The 14067-nt window shown below is 42.9% G+C and overlaps 1 protein-coding gene across 3 annotated transcripts in view; it reads right to left on the bottom strand.

The window, feature by feature from the left end:
* Nucleotides 1-3663: 3663 nt before the first annotated feature.
* Nucleotides 3664-14067, bottom strand: part of BARD1 (BRCA1 associated RING domain 1) — a 59539-nt gene continuing 49135 nt past the window's right edge. For all 3 annotated transcript variants that reach the window (XM_079977938.1, XM_079977940.1, XM_079977939.1), the window contains 3 exons: nucleotides 13136-13228; nucleotides 6297-6394; nucleotides 3664-4913 (listed from right to left, as the gene is read on the bottom strand). In XM_079977938.1, the coding sequence (XP_079834064.1) occupies nucleotides 4581-4913; nucleotides 6297-6394; nucleotides 13136-13228 (524 nt within the window). In that variant the 3' untranslated portion in view covers nucleotides 3664-4580. The remainder of the gene's footprint in view (nucleotides 4914-6296; nucleotides 6395-13135; nucleotides 13229-14067) is intronic.

Genomic DNA, 14067 nt, shown 5'->3' with positions numbered 1-14067 from the left:
AGTCTTCCCAGTCTCATCTCTGCTACAGTCCTTACAACCACTTTACAGACTGTGGAAACAAGTAGTTGGCTCAATTGTTCTTAACAGTGTTTACTGTTGCCACCTCTCTTCCCCTTCAAACGCTTCCACAAAACCTACCTTCTGTGAAGCTTAAGCTGAATTGCAGGAGGTGAGAACTGAACGGTTAATAGCATGCAACCGGGTTTGTGCATACTCTCCCACTGCTCACTGATTCATGGTCCAAATCCATGAGGATTAGGATATGGTACAACCACTGGGCCCTCACTGGAGGGAAAGCTACACTGGTGTAAGCCCCCCTCTTCCAGCAGAAGTTCTTCCACCTGGCAACAGGCCGCCTAGGTGTGTAGAAGTCACACCTACCGACAATCCACCCAGCATAACCAACCAAGGGAAGGGGCTTGATGGGGCCAGGCTGGGGGAGATCCTGAGCCGCCATAGCCATGCGCCCTTGTGACTGGGTGGATACTTATGCCAGCCGAAAGGGCAGTGCGTGCGGACACGTCTGTAGGAAACAATGGACTGCCTCTGATAAATGAAAAGCTTTTGAAGCAGAAACTGCTTTCACGTGTCTAAAAATTCTATTTGAAAGCTGAAAGTTTTTATATGTATGCTGCAGGAGCTGCCAAGGTTCTGTATCAAAAGGCCAGATTCTGAAATTCAGAGTGTGCACATCATCACATTGGTTCCTTAAGCATGCATAGGTTGTAATTCTAAGTTCTCTTAATGAGAGAACTCACCTCTCAAGAGTGTTACAACAGAAAATTGATTCTAGATAATAAGAGAAAGCTACAACATCTCTTGTTCTCTTAAGTATAGTTGGTGTTAGTTCAAAAGAACCCCACCTCCCTGTTAGGGGACATTCGGCACAGAAACATGTGTGTATACCTTTAAGAAGTTTCTGGGGTTAATTGGCTGCAGCTGGCTGTTGCTATAAAGGAAAAAAGCTGAGTTTTGTAGCTTGCCTGCAGGAATAACACCCACCAGAGTTTGTGTTTATTGTTTTGTAATAAAGTCTTCGTTTTAGTTTGGGTTTTTACACCTATGTCTCCTGGAGTCACTCTGTCCTCTGCCACCACTCCCATGCTAAAATCTGCAACACACATACAAACAACTTGCCACAGCCACAAAGCATGCACATTTTTGGAACTGGAAAGAAGTTAACACAAAATGCTGCACTGAATAATAGGTGGCACCTTGTTACCTGTCGCCGTTTCAACATCACCATGCAGCATGGTGCGGCCCCTCCTCTCTCTTCCCAGCAGGCACTGACACTTCTCAGATACATCAGACTTGACCTCCTGCTGGGAGTTAGATTGAGATAGAGAAACTACTTGTTCCTCCTCACGAATGAGGAGCCTGTTTCTTCTCTTCCAAAAAAGGCACTGTATATACACTGCACTCTTCTATTTTTAAGGGTGACTTAGCACTAGTTAAACCACTGGTAAAACTAAGCTTATTCTGTACAGTGACAGAATAAACTTGTTGCGTACTCAGGTGCAGCACCCCATCCCCTGGAAGCCAGACCCACAAAGGGAAAAGACAACAACTTTTATGGGATTAAAACTGGCCACAACTGTATTAAATTCAGATGTAGGAAATCTTGGCAGAGGCATGGGTGTGTATCCCTCTCAGTCCCCAGCCAGGGATCTGAGGCATGACAGGGTCAGTTAGGGGAAGATGGGACCAAGGCAAAACACAGATTTACACAGCTGGTCCCTCTCTGAATCGCTGAGGGGAGCTCTATGGCCCACCTGCCATGCACTTGTGGACAGAGATGCCCTCAAGACCCCTTTAATGGGATACCCTGTTACCACAGCCACGAAAAGTGGGATGAGTCACCATTTCACCCCTTCATCAGATGTAGGACTAAAGGATTCTGCCCAAGGCCCACGCCAAAGCTGTGACAATTGCTATGGGGAAGACTAAACCTGCAGAGCAGGGAAATTTTCTTCCTGGCTCTGAAAAAACAGCAACCATTGTACGCCCAAAGCAACGCCTGTATTCCTGTAAAGGAAAAGGTTAGCCTGTAAGAAAAGCGAGATTAGAGGGAGGGCTGGGTAGGTGATGCTCATGGACCGACTGCGCTGCTATTGGCTGCCCAGGCCCCCTTTTAAGCTCTGTGAGCGGACCGGAGAGAAGTCTCCCTCAACGTGGTCCCTGCTGTTGCCCTGCCCCCAGGCTGCCACAGATAGGCTGGGGTTTGGCGAGAACCAGAAGCCTCTGCAACAGCCAGGGAAGCGTAGCAACAGTCCAATACGAAACGGTGTGGCTGCAGGAAGATGGAGGAGTCCCATGTTGGGTTGCAACTGCCGCCCACCGGTGAATCGGGTGAGCGGCCATTATACTCCAGCTTCAAAATTTGGCTGCTTCTGTTTTTATTGTGGAGGGAAATTAGCAGTCCGCTATGGGTGTGATCAGCCTGTCAGATATTATATAGACATATAATTAAACACTATTGCAGAGATTTATTGCCCACCAAGGATTTGCTTCTTATTGAATGCAGTTCTTCATCTTAAGGGATGAGATGAGCTGTGAAACATGGAGCAAAATGACTATTGCCTTTATTTTTTGGCCATTACACTATTTATTGTATCAAGATTTTACTTCACAGATGTAGGCCTAGTTCTCATTGAGAGTATTAACCTATCTGTCTTCTAACTGCAGATGGGAACTCACAGGACTAAATACTTCCCTGCACATAAAGAACTAGTATGTCAAGGAGAACAGTTTTACCCTAGCCTTCTGCAACATGCTAGTCTCCTGTGTGCAGGATTTATTTTTTAAAAATGCTGGGGAAGCAAAACAAAAAGGGAGGTGAGAGGAGGTCGAGGAAACAAGGGAATGAAAGAAAGAGTTTCGAAAAGGGAGGGATGTAATTTTTTTTAAAATTGTTTTTGATTTGTTTTATTTAGGGTTAGGGTTAGGGTTAGGGAGTGGGGTTTTTTTAGTTTAGGTTGTGTTTTGTACTGTTTTTATGTTGTATTCTATTGTATATATTTTTTCTGTTCTTTCTTCCTTTGTGTTTTTTTTTTTTTTTTTGCTTCTGTTTTCTCTTCTTTTAAAAGTAATAAATATTATTTTTAAAAAAATGCTGGGGAAAACATGCTAATATTGCCAAGGTTGTAGGTTTGACCCCCATATGGGATGGCTGCTGCATATTCCTGCCTTGCAGGGGGTTGGACTGGTTGATCTTCAGGATCCCTTCCAACTCTACAATTCTCTGATTCTATGTGAGCTTCCACCTACATTCTGACTTAGCAAAGCCTAGATACAGGTTTCACCAGGGAACCATATGAATGAATGTTGCCTAAGGATTATGCTCTGGATTCAGAAACTTCTGTAGCAGCTCAGGGTAAATGAAAGGCTCTCTGGAATGAGGCATCAAAGGGAGAAAAGGTATAGAAGACGCTGCACTCATTCTTTCCCCTAAAACTAAGCCCAAAAATGCACAGAGGTTGTCAAGCATTACTTGTGGTGTGACAGCTCTGAGCTGTAGCAACTCTCCAAATGAGCAGGGTCTTGGAGTGGAGATGGATTTACTTCAGTATTGGCAGATGACTGTAAGGATGGTGGGGCGATTTGCCTGTCTCCCCCAACCTGCCACTTACACAGCATTCATACATACAAAAAGACTCACAGAGCAACGCTTCAAGTCATGATTTATCACTGATGACATACTGAACATAATCGCAGCATAAGAAAGAACACAGAAATCATGATTACAAACATAAGAATAACCCATTTAAACATTCGGCAAAAGCAATGCTAGTGTCTGTTTCACTATAAGCAAAACAGGGGGAAAAGCTTTAACAACTGTTTCAGTAGGTAGTTTATATCATTGTCTGCAGCGCTTTATCTAATAAAGAGATTAGAGCAGCCAAAGTGATACTGGTGGGTTTTAAAAGGCAAACACAGGATTTCAGTGTAAAATGACCATCATTTCAGAATATGCCCCATAAATAGTAAGCACACAGGAGATATTTTATGCAGACATGTGCTAAAGGCTTAAAAATGTTAGTTTTAAACTGACTTGTGTGCTCAGAAATTTACTCTACTACTGCTGCTGCTACTACTATTATTATTAAAACCAGCAATGATAAACTGCATGCAAATTGTATTTCAATTCAGGAATGGAAAAGCTGAGGCCCTACAACTCAGCTGGACTACAACTTCTTCAGCTAGACTACAACTCCCATCATTCCTGACCATTGGCCACGAGGGCTGGTGGGAGCTGGAATCCAGCAACAACTTGAGGGCCATACCTTCTCACCTCTGCACAAACTCAGGTTTTAATTTAAATATTACTGCTATTAGAATTCTAACTTGAACTAACATTTCAATTGATTCTCCTTTAAAAAAAATAATGTCTGCCACTAAAGGGGTCAAAATTGTATCAAGTCTAACTAAATCGGGAATGTGTGTCCTCCACCCCCAAAATCATGATATAAATGAAGTGAATCTGTTGCTTAATAGTTGTTTCTAGGCTGAGGTACATAATTTCAATCTGCCTGAAAAGCAGGGCTGAGCTAAAGATTCTAGCATCACAATGCTGGAATTTTTTATTTCTTAACAGGTAATAGCTGAAATGACACCACACAGTCTATAAGCCACTTAGACGGTGCCTCCCAAACCTTTCCTTGCCGAATTTTCTCTGGCTTGTAGTTAGAAGAGCCATCGTAGATGATATACTGTGTGCAGGAACTCTGGTCAGAAGCAATCTCAGCATGATAGGCTACAGTATTGATTGTCTGTGTCACATCACTATCCGATTTGGGTTTCCTCAGCAGTATCTGTCCTCCACCTGCTTTCACCAATTCCTTCAGATCATCTTTGTTGTGCTCCTTAAACATCCCCCAAAAATAGAAGTAGCAGCCATCAAACAACTTTGGTAACTGAAATAAAGAAAGGGGGGAAATATGAAGAGTTGGTCACAAACAAACAGCCAGATTTTTAAAAACCGGAAGCTGTGATACCGTTTCCTTACAATACATCTTTCTCTCTCTCTCTCTGTGTTGATGTCCAAAGTCAAGTCCCCCATCATACTCTGTATGAGCAGCAGTCTTAAAAACAGCAGCTGGCTCTGGCCCACCTGTCACTCTGCCAAGCCACGGGCTGATGTGGCCGACATGGTTGCAAAGTAACTGCTCAGCAAGAACGCAATTGCTCAGCAACAGAATACTGACAAACAGTGCAACTTTTGTTTGGAAAATGAGGTCAGATTGACCGGGAAAAAATACCGTTGAAAGGAAGTTAGAAAGGAGACAAGAGGCAGGAGCCTAAGGGTGGTAAGGGAGGCCAAGGACTAAGAAGTGCTTGGGGGGGGGGAGCGTTATATTAAATAGGGGAGTTAATTGACAGGAAACCCCAAGGGGGGGGTGGAAAAGGGCAATAGGAGATATCATGGTCTCAGCATCCCTAGGAACATGAAGAGGAGTTGTGCTATGGTGTGGGAAAGGCGGGAGACAGATAGAATGGACAAATGTTACAATATAGAGCAGGGTTGTCCAATCGGTCGACCGCAATCAGCAGGTAGATCCCTGGATGATTCTGGTTGATTGTGGGTGATCTTGGGATGCCAATTGATCACGTGATGAAAAAAAACAACTTAAATTCTCCGCCCCCCACTGCCCTCACTGTGTCTTGGGAGTTGGACATGCCTGATACAGAGTATCAGAACAGAAATGGTTGTTGTTGGGAATTCATGCAGAGAGTGCGAAGAGCCGAATTTCATACACTGATGAAAAAGAACTACCCAGATCTTAGCCTCTAGTCACAGATAATTAACTAAAAAGGGTTACAAAGTACTCTCATGAGATTTCACAACCAAGAAAATAACCAAATGGAAAGCAAAACAGGAAATTGTTTAAGCTATATTTCCCCATTTCAGATGCAATTTCTTCTCAGTAAGAACTGAAAACGGGTACCTGAGTGTACCAGGACAAAAACACTCAACCAAAACCCCTGGGGTACCAAGGGCTGGTGAAAGGTGAAAGCTTTAGCTCTTGTTGGTTCAGGCAGCATCTTGTATAAATGTTTCCCAGACTTACCTTGAAAGCACTGAAAAGTTTTAGCAGCATATATGACAACAGAAATCCATTAACAGGTCAAAATCGCTTTGGTTAGCAGCTGTACACCACTTCTCAAAAGCAAGTGCTGGAATAAAGTATACACCTTTACTTCCCCCTTAGCCTGCACAGGTGGAAAATAGTAAAGGGCTACAACAACATCATATGGGCCACAAAAGCAAACTTGAAGGTTAACAAAGAAGCTCTCACCAGCTGCTCTTTGTTCAGTCGGCCTTGGCGTGGGCCACCATCTATTTCATACTTCTCTTCTTGCTCCCGAGCACCTGTCTTCAGGCAGGCATCTACCCCTGAAATTTGGAAGAAAAAAAGGACAGAGGAGGAAATGTAGTGATTTATTTTATGCTGATAAAAAAAAAAAACCACTGTAGGAAGCGATAGCAACACTAGGGAAAGTCATGCTGAAAACAAAAGGCAAATATCAAACCCTGACAGAATGACCAGATATGGAACAGAATGGAATATGGTTGGCTTGAAAGAAGGACCTTATGTCAAGCAATTGTTGCAGTCTATGCTGAAAAGTTTCAATAAAAAATAAATTAAAAGAAGGGAGGAAGGGAGGAAGGAGGAGAGGATAAATAGCGGGAGTAGAAGAACTTCTTTGTTACACTGCATGTTGCCTTATACAAAGTCAAAACATTGGTACAGTAGAAGAGTGGCTGGCAAAGCTCTTCAGGATTTCAGACAGGAGTTTTAAATAGCCCAGCACTACTCAGAGACTGAACCTGGGACATTCTGCATACAAAGCACATGCTCCATCACTGAGCCACAACAACACTTTTCTCAGGGCTGAGTGGTAAGTCAAAAGCTTCTCGACAAAAGGGTTTTTATTTTATTTTAAGTAGGATTTGAAGGAAGAGATTAGGTGGCAGCATCATGTAGGTGGCTCTGGGAGACATACAGCAAAGAAAGAGCAGAGTTGTTTGATAGAGAAGGGGACCTGAGAAGCTTAAGAAGAGAATGCCATAAGCAGGCAGATATTGGGATATTTCACATGGGAATGAATGGCCATCGTGTTGGCAGTGCCACAGAGGGCCTTAAATGGAGGGTGAAGGTGTTTGTGCTTGATCCAGGACTAGCAAGAGTAGGGATTTATGGAGGGGACATAACACAATCTAAACAAAAAAGATGGGTGAATAGTTTTGGAAAAATCTTTACAGGCATTGAAATAACTGCAAGTCAAAGTGTGTGTACCTGAGTTTGAGTGCCCACCCTTGATGGCTAGGTTTGCTTTTGGATCTCTATTTCTGGACAAACTCTCCTGACCTGCCAGTTGGCCTTGATCATGATTTTTAGCACACTGATTCTTTTTGCACTTCAGATAATTAGTCCTAAGAGGAATTATGTTTGAACAGATGATGGGTTTGGATCGCTGCATTAGAAATCAACTTTAAATAATTCAGTTTTGCATAATGGGGAAGGGTGGGAGTCAGCTCAGCTGACAGGGCTTGCAGGCAATGAATGCACTGATGTTTTATAAAGTACTGTCTCCGTATCATACAAACATTGTTCAAGGAGAGAGGAAATCAAAGAAAAGCAAAAGGACTGGTATGAATCATGGTAGCAATGTAAGGGTTAACTGGCTTGGCTATAAAATTCTACTTGCACAAGGGGAGTCTTACCAATTTCCCCACTCTGGCTCCAGCTGAGAAGCTTCTGAGCTCAAAAGCTTTGGGAGAAATGTGGGTGCAGACCACTGGACTGCCCGTGGCTGGGACAGGAAAGCAGCAGTGTCTGCACAGAACACCATACAATTATCTGCATTCAGGCTATATTCTTTACAGCACCTGATGCAATTAAGAAACTTCCAGCTTAGAAAAACATCAAATTGTGATGGTAACAATGTGAAACAGTACAATAGGTCATACAAAAGGTTCAACTTCTTTCTGATTCCCTGCTTCTATGTAAGTCTGGTGCAGTATAGTAACTACTATACTGCTAAAGGCACATAAATTCATTTGTGGCAGTGTCGTCTGCCTCTGCTGCCTTGGGGCATACCTTCTATATTCCTTCCCATTATTTCACTGTTGTGACTATTTCTGGGACTATGCTAAGGGTTGGATACAGGATACATTATTCTACTGCATCCAGGTTGAGATTAAGCTTCACACACTGCTGAGTTTTTGCCAAGAAGGAAGGTGATCAGAAGCACAAATTATAATACCGGCAGCCTTCTTTGGTGCCCATAATGCAAGTAAGATGTTTTGTTCTTTAAAAAAGAAATTCTTAAAAAATGGCTGCATTTTAGCTATGAGATTTTGGAGATAGTTGCAGCATTCAATTATCCAAGCACTGATTTGTTAAGTTAAATCAACTGTAAGCATTGGCTCAATTCCAACAGCTAATCACATGCTAAGAACATTTAGTGTTGATAATGGAATCACAAAACATACTCTACCACTGTTCACTGATTCATGATCCAAATCCATGAGGATTAGGATATGATACAACCATTGTGCCTCACTGGAGGGGAAGCCACACTTCCAGCAGAAGCTCATCCACCCAAAAAAGGACTGACTATGCTAGTGGCAGCCAAGGTAACTTTGTCGCAAAATTGAGACTGAGGGAGCAGAAAAAGTACCGTATTTTTCGCCCTATAGGACGCACTTTTTCCCCTCCAAAAATGAAGGGGAAATGTGTGTGCGTCCTATGGGGCGAATGCAGGCTTTCACTGAAGCCTAGAGAGCGAGAGGGGTCGGTGTGCACCGACCCCTGTCGCTCTCCAGGCTTCAGGAGAGCCGCAGCACCAGCCCCGCAAGCTCCCTGGTTTACAGGTGGGCGGCAGGGAGAAGAGCGCTTCTCCCCGCTGCCAGCCCCGCAAGCTCCGGGGACAGCTGGGAGGCGCAGTGCGTCTTCCCGCTGTCCCCGGACCTGGTCTGAAGGCGGGCGGCGGGGAGAAGAGCGCTTCTCCCCGCTGCCGGCCCCACAAGCGCCGGGGGGGGGGGGGGGAGGCCCATCTTGCTCAGTTCTATCTGAGGTCTAGTTCAGTTTTGCTACTCAATATCTTTTTTTTCCCCTGGCAGTTCCAGGATCCCCAAATTATCAAAAATATTTTGATGGCTCTAATTCAATGTATTCGTTTGTTTGTTTATTTTGACAATTCATATACAATTTAATTACAGTTGTCTATAAATGGCGTCCAAGAAACTCAACACAATGCTAATAAAAATCAGTTAAAATTGTAAAATCAGAACTCAGTTAAAATGCCTGTTGGAATAAAAATGGAGCCTTCTGTAGGATCCTGTAAGTTCGACAGGAAGGAGGAATGCCTGACCTTGATTGGAAGGAAGTTCCCTAAAATTGGGCCCACAATACTGAGTGCAGGAGCATCTGAGCCAGTGGGGACTCCAAACAGTAGTTTCCCCAAAGACCTAATTAACCAAGCAGGGTAATAAGGAATCAGGTCGACCCTTAGGTATCATGTTCTCAAGGGCCTTCTAAACCAAGGCAAGAACCCTGAACCTGGCCCTGTAGCATATGACCAGCCAGTGCAAGGTTTTAAACACTGGAGCTATCTGCTGGTGATTGTCTGTTCCCATCAACTGTCTAGCCATAGCATTTTGCACCAGCTGAAACCTCTGGATGAGGCTAAAGGGTAGCCCACACAGAGCACATTGCAATAATCAAGTCTTGAGGCTGCCAAAACATAAACCACTGTGCTGGACTAGGACTGCCTAAGAACAACTGCAGTTGGCATGCCAGCCTTGGCTGGCACAAGGCACTCCTAGTCAGAGAGGCTACCTCAGCCTCCAGTGATAAAAATGGATCCAGGAGCACCCACACATTCCAAGCCTCTCCTTTCAGATGAAGAACCACCTCAGCCAGAAGAGACAACTGGCCAAACTCCCAGACATGGGAACTACCAACTCACAGTGCCGCCATCTTCCCAGGGTTCAAGCTCAGTTTACTGGCCCTCACTGAATCCATGGCTGCGCCAAACAACAGTCCTGATCATGCACAGACTCAATATCATGTGCCTGGTCAGCCATAATAAACATTGGGCTCATGTATTCTCTCTCCCCGCACCCCAGTACAGTGATACCTCTAGTTACGAACTTAATTCGTTCTGGAGGTCCGTTCTCAACCTGAAACTGTTCTTAACTAGAGGCGTGCTTTCGCTAATGGGGCCTCTTGCTGCTGCTGTGCTGCTGGCACACGATTTCCGTTCTCATCCTGGGGCAAAGTTCTCAGCTCGAGGTAACTCTTCCAGGTAAGCAGAGTTTGTAACCTGAAGCGTTTGTAACCTGAGGCATTTGTAACTCGAGGTTCCACTGTATTCATTTAATGCCCTGGCTTCAGCATTCCAATCACTGTTTAAATGAGTTCCTCAGCATCAAACCAGGAAAAAATCAATAGTAAACACTTGCAGATACTGATGTCCATGACATGATGGCACGATGTGGTGACTTAAGAGTGTTGTGCTGTTTGAAAGTATTTTAGGAAACATTAGGTTCTAGATGAAACCAAGGGATTCAGCTGGAATCCTATTGCTTTTAACTAAACTTAGGCAAGTTGTGTCTCTAAGCAGCACCCATTTTGTCCTTTCCCAAGCACTTATTTGCTGGCACAGCAAGTCTTAAGATTGGATCATAAAATGTTGTGTGCGCACTCTGATGAGATTTATTCCTCAGTTATGTCTAAGTGGACTTTGGCAATTGCCAAACAGAAGGTATGATAAATAAGCAAGAGTAAGAGGGGAACCATTTTTCCTAGACAAATGTTTCATCAGCAGGAGTCCAATTATTTGTTATAACAATCTTTAATGTGTAATGACTCTAAAGAAGACTAATAACAAAGACTGGTGGGAACAGATGGAGCCATGGTGTTAATTACAGGCACTTAGCTGCATCAGACCCCATGAGTTATTCCTAACATTTCCCACCAGGGAGGAGAATCACTGACTTTTTAAAGTAGCATGTTGCTTACTAAGCTGAGAATATTAAGAGGCAGAACTGGACTAATAAGTAAATCCATACCTCATTAAATGAGTATAAAACTCTATGTTGGATGCATTTTTTGAAAGTGGTACCACACTCCATCTATGAACTGGAGAGAGGCCTGAAGTTCCCCACTTCATTGATGTCAAGATCAGTATGACTGGTGCAGAAATTTGCCAGCTGGGTTGCTCACCAGGGCAAGATGTTTTGAGTATATTACACCGATCCTGGCCCAACTGGCTGCCAAATAGTTTCTGGGCCCAATTCAAAGTTCTGGTTTTTACCTATAAAGCCTTAAAAGGCTCAGGACCACAATACCACAAGGACCAGTTCTCTCCATATGACTGACCCAAGCTGAGGCCCTTCTTTGTGTGCCCCCTCCATGAGTCCAGAGAGCGACAACATGAGAATAGGCATTTTGGGCAGTGACTCCCTGTTTTTTATATTATTATTATTATTATTATTATTATTATTATTATTATTACATTTCTATACCGCTTTATATTTTTAAGGAAAATCTCTTCTTTAAGAAGAATGCTCTCCCCAAGTAGGATAGCCTGGAGCCTTCATTATGTATCTTTAGGTGCTGGGCAAAAACTTTTCTCAATAAACAGGCCTTGGGCTGATTAAAAAATCTATGGCTTTTTAAATGTGTTTGTGGAACTGGAATTATCAGTTTGTTTTGTTATGTATTTTGTGTTCTCATTTTGTATTTTTGTGTTGCGAACCGTCCTATGATCTTCGAATGAAGGGCTATATACAAAATTAATTAATTAATTAACAATTTTATTATTAACACCACCACCACCACACTATGGTCAAAAGACTGGTGCTGATGCACTGGGAAAAAAATGTGTACAGCTCCATTTAAACAATGGATTGAATATATGACTACACTTGCAACTTATGAACAGATTGTTTTATAAACATAGACTTTTCATGGACAAGAATAATGTCCTCTGAAACGCATTTATACAAAACATAGTAGGTTAAAAATAAACATATATGTATTCAGATAATAATGATACCTATTTATTAGGTAAGCATATAAGGAATTGTAATTGTTAACTCTTATAATGATGTAGTATACCTTTTCTTTTTTCCTTTTTCACATTTTATTTTTATTCTATGTTGTTCAATTAAACTGTTCTTTAAAAAATCTTGAACTTCACTCATTTAAACTGTGTGCCAAATCTTTTTGGGCAGCAACTCAAAGGAGTAACCCTGAATCTTAAAAACTGCACTTCACTGTGTCATAGCACATCAATAATGAAAACGACAGAGCAATTAATATGGAAAGGGGTGGTGCCCATTTGGCATTTGAAAACAGCATAGTTAGATCTTTAGCATCAGCTAAAAAAGAAGATATAGGAAGAAAAGCAGTTCTACTTACATCTATAACCTGCTCAGCCACAGCATGTGCTGTAATGCTCTGATGGTTTACTCCTGAAGGCATACTCTTCCATTGTCTCCTGAGACAGGCAGATGCCAACAACCTCAGGTGGAAGCAAAGCTCTCAGCCTCTGGGATGTTCCGCTCAACAGCAGGTTCATTACAGTGGTACCTCGGGTTAAGTACTTAACTCGTTCTGGAGGTCCGTTCTTAACCTGAAACTGCTCTTAACCTGAAGCACCACTTTAGCTAATGGGGCCTCCTGCTGCTGCTGCGCCGCCGCAGCACAATTTCTGTTCTCATCCTGAAGCAAAGTTCTTAACCTGAGGTACTATTTCTGGGTTAGCGGAGTCTGTAACCTGAAGCGTATGTAACCTAAAGCATATGTAACCTGAGGTACCACTGTATTTTCGTTCTTTTCCCCTTAAGCTGTCAAATGTCTTCACTAATAAACCAAGCAGTTAACAGCTGCATTCCCTACTTACAAGCAAAAAGCTCTGATTAACTCAGTGGCATTCCATTAACAATAATAGGAGGCACTACACATTTTCAACAGATGGAGTAACATTTAGCACTGAATTCTTGTCATTCACCTAACAAAGAACCCCAGGCTTTCAAAGCATTATTGATGTATTCATATTGTCTTTACCTCTTATGTCAAAACATGTACATTTTTTGTCACAAGACCATCTGGTTACTTACACTGAAATGTCAAGATCCAGCATCCAGTCAAAACAGCCAGCATGCACTTCATAGTACTGCATGTAGAATTCTCAGGGATAACAACATGTGTCACTAAAACGGAAGACAGATTATATGAAGCCCCAGTAATATTAACTACCGTACTTTTCACTCTATGAGACGCACGAGACCATAAGGTGCACCTAGTTTTTGGAGGAGGAAAACCTTAAAAAAAAAAATTCTGAATCCCAGAAGCCAGAACAGCAAGAGGGATCTAGCTTCTGGGATAGCCTCTGGCTGTTGTGGCTTATGGGATAGCCACACGCAGCCTCTCCCGGGCCGTGCTTCCTTTAAAGAGCGCGCGGAGCGTGTGTGCGGCTCTTTAAAGGGAGCGCTGGGCGGAGCCTCCTGCTCCGTAAGACGCACACACATTCCCCCTTACTTTTTAGGAGGGGGAAAGTGTGTCTTATAGAGCGAAAAATACAGTACTTAAGCCACATATCATGTAAAAAAACGTAAGATGCAAGTCAGATCCCTGTTTAGGAGTCACCGCTGCTATTTCAGGTCCATAGGAAAATGCCATTCAGTGGCAAAAACATCCTCACACACGAGTGGAGAAATAATGCACAGGGAGAGGAGCAGTAGTTTTCTAGGCTGGCTGCTTTCTGCACCCCATGGGGAGTTGATCTCTCTGACCTTGGGGGGAAGGCTTGGGGGTGTGTGTGCTGCTATACATCAGCAGACCATCGCACAGTGCCATTTGGAACTTGGCTATTATTTTGAGGCTTTCAACATCTCTCTTCAGAAGCCCATAATTAAGTTATTAGACAAGTTTTTAAATGCAGCGGCACATAAAAATAGTAATCAATAAATGATAAACATAATGATGTACATCCTTCTTCTGAAAGTACTCATCCCATAGAATTGAAACAAAACAAAACTAGAATCCTATC

The sequence above is a fragment of the Podarcis cretensis genome (genome assembly GCF_951804945.1).
Source record: "Podarcis cretensis genome assembly, chromosome: 1".
In the NCBI taxonomy this organism is placed as follows: Eukaryota; Metazoa; Chordata; class Lepidosauria; order Squamata; family Lacertidae; genus Podarcis; species Podarcis cretensis.
The sequence above is the reverse complement of the archived record's forward strand: the minus strand, read 5'-3'. Positions and strand labels throughout refer to the sequence as shown.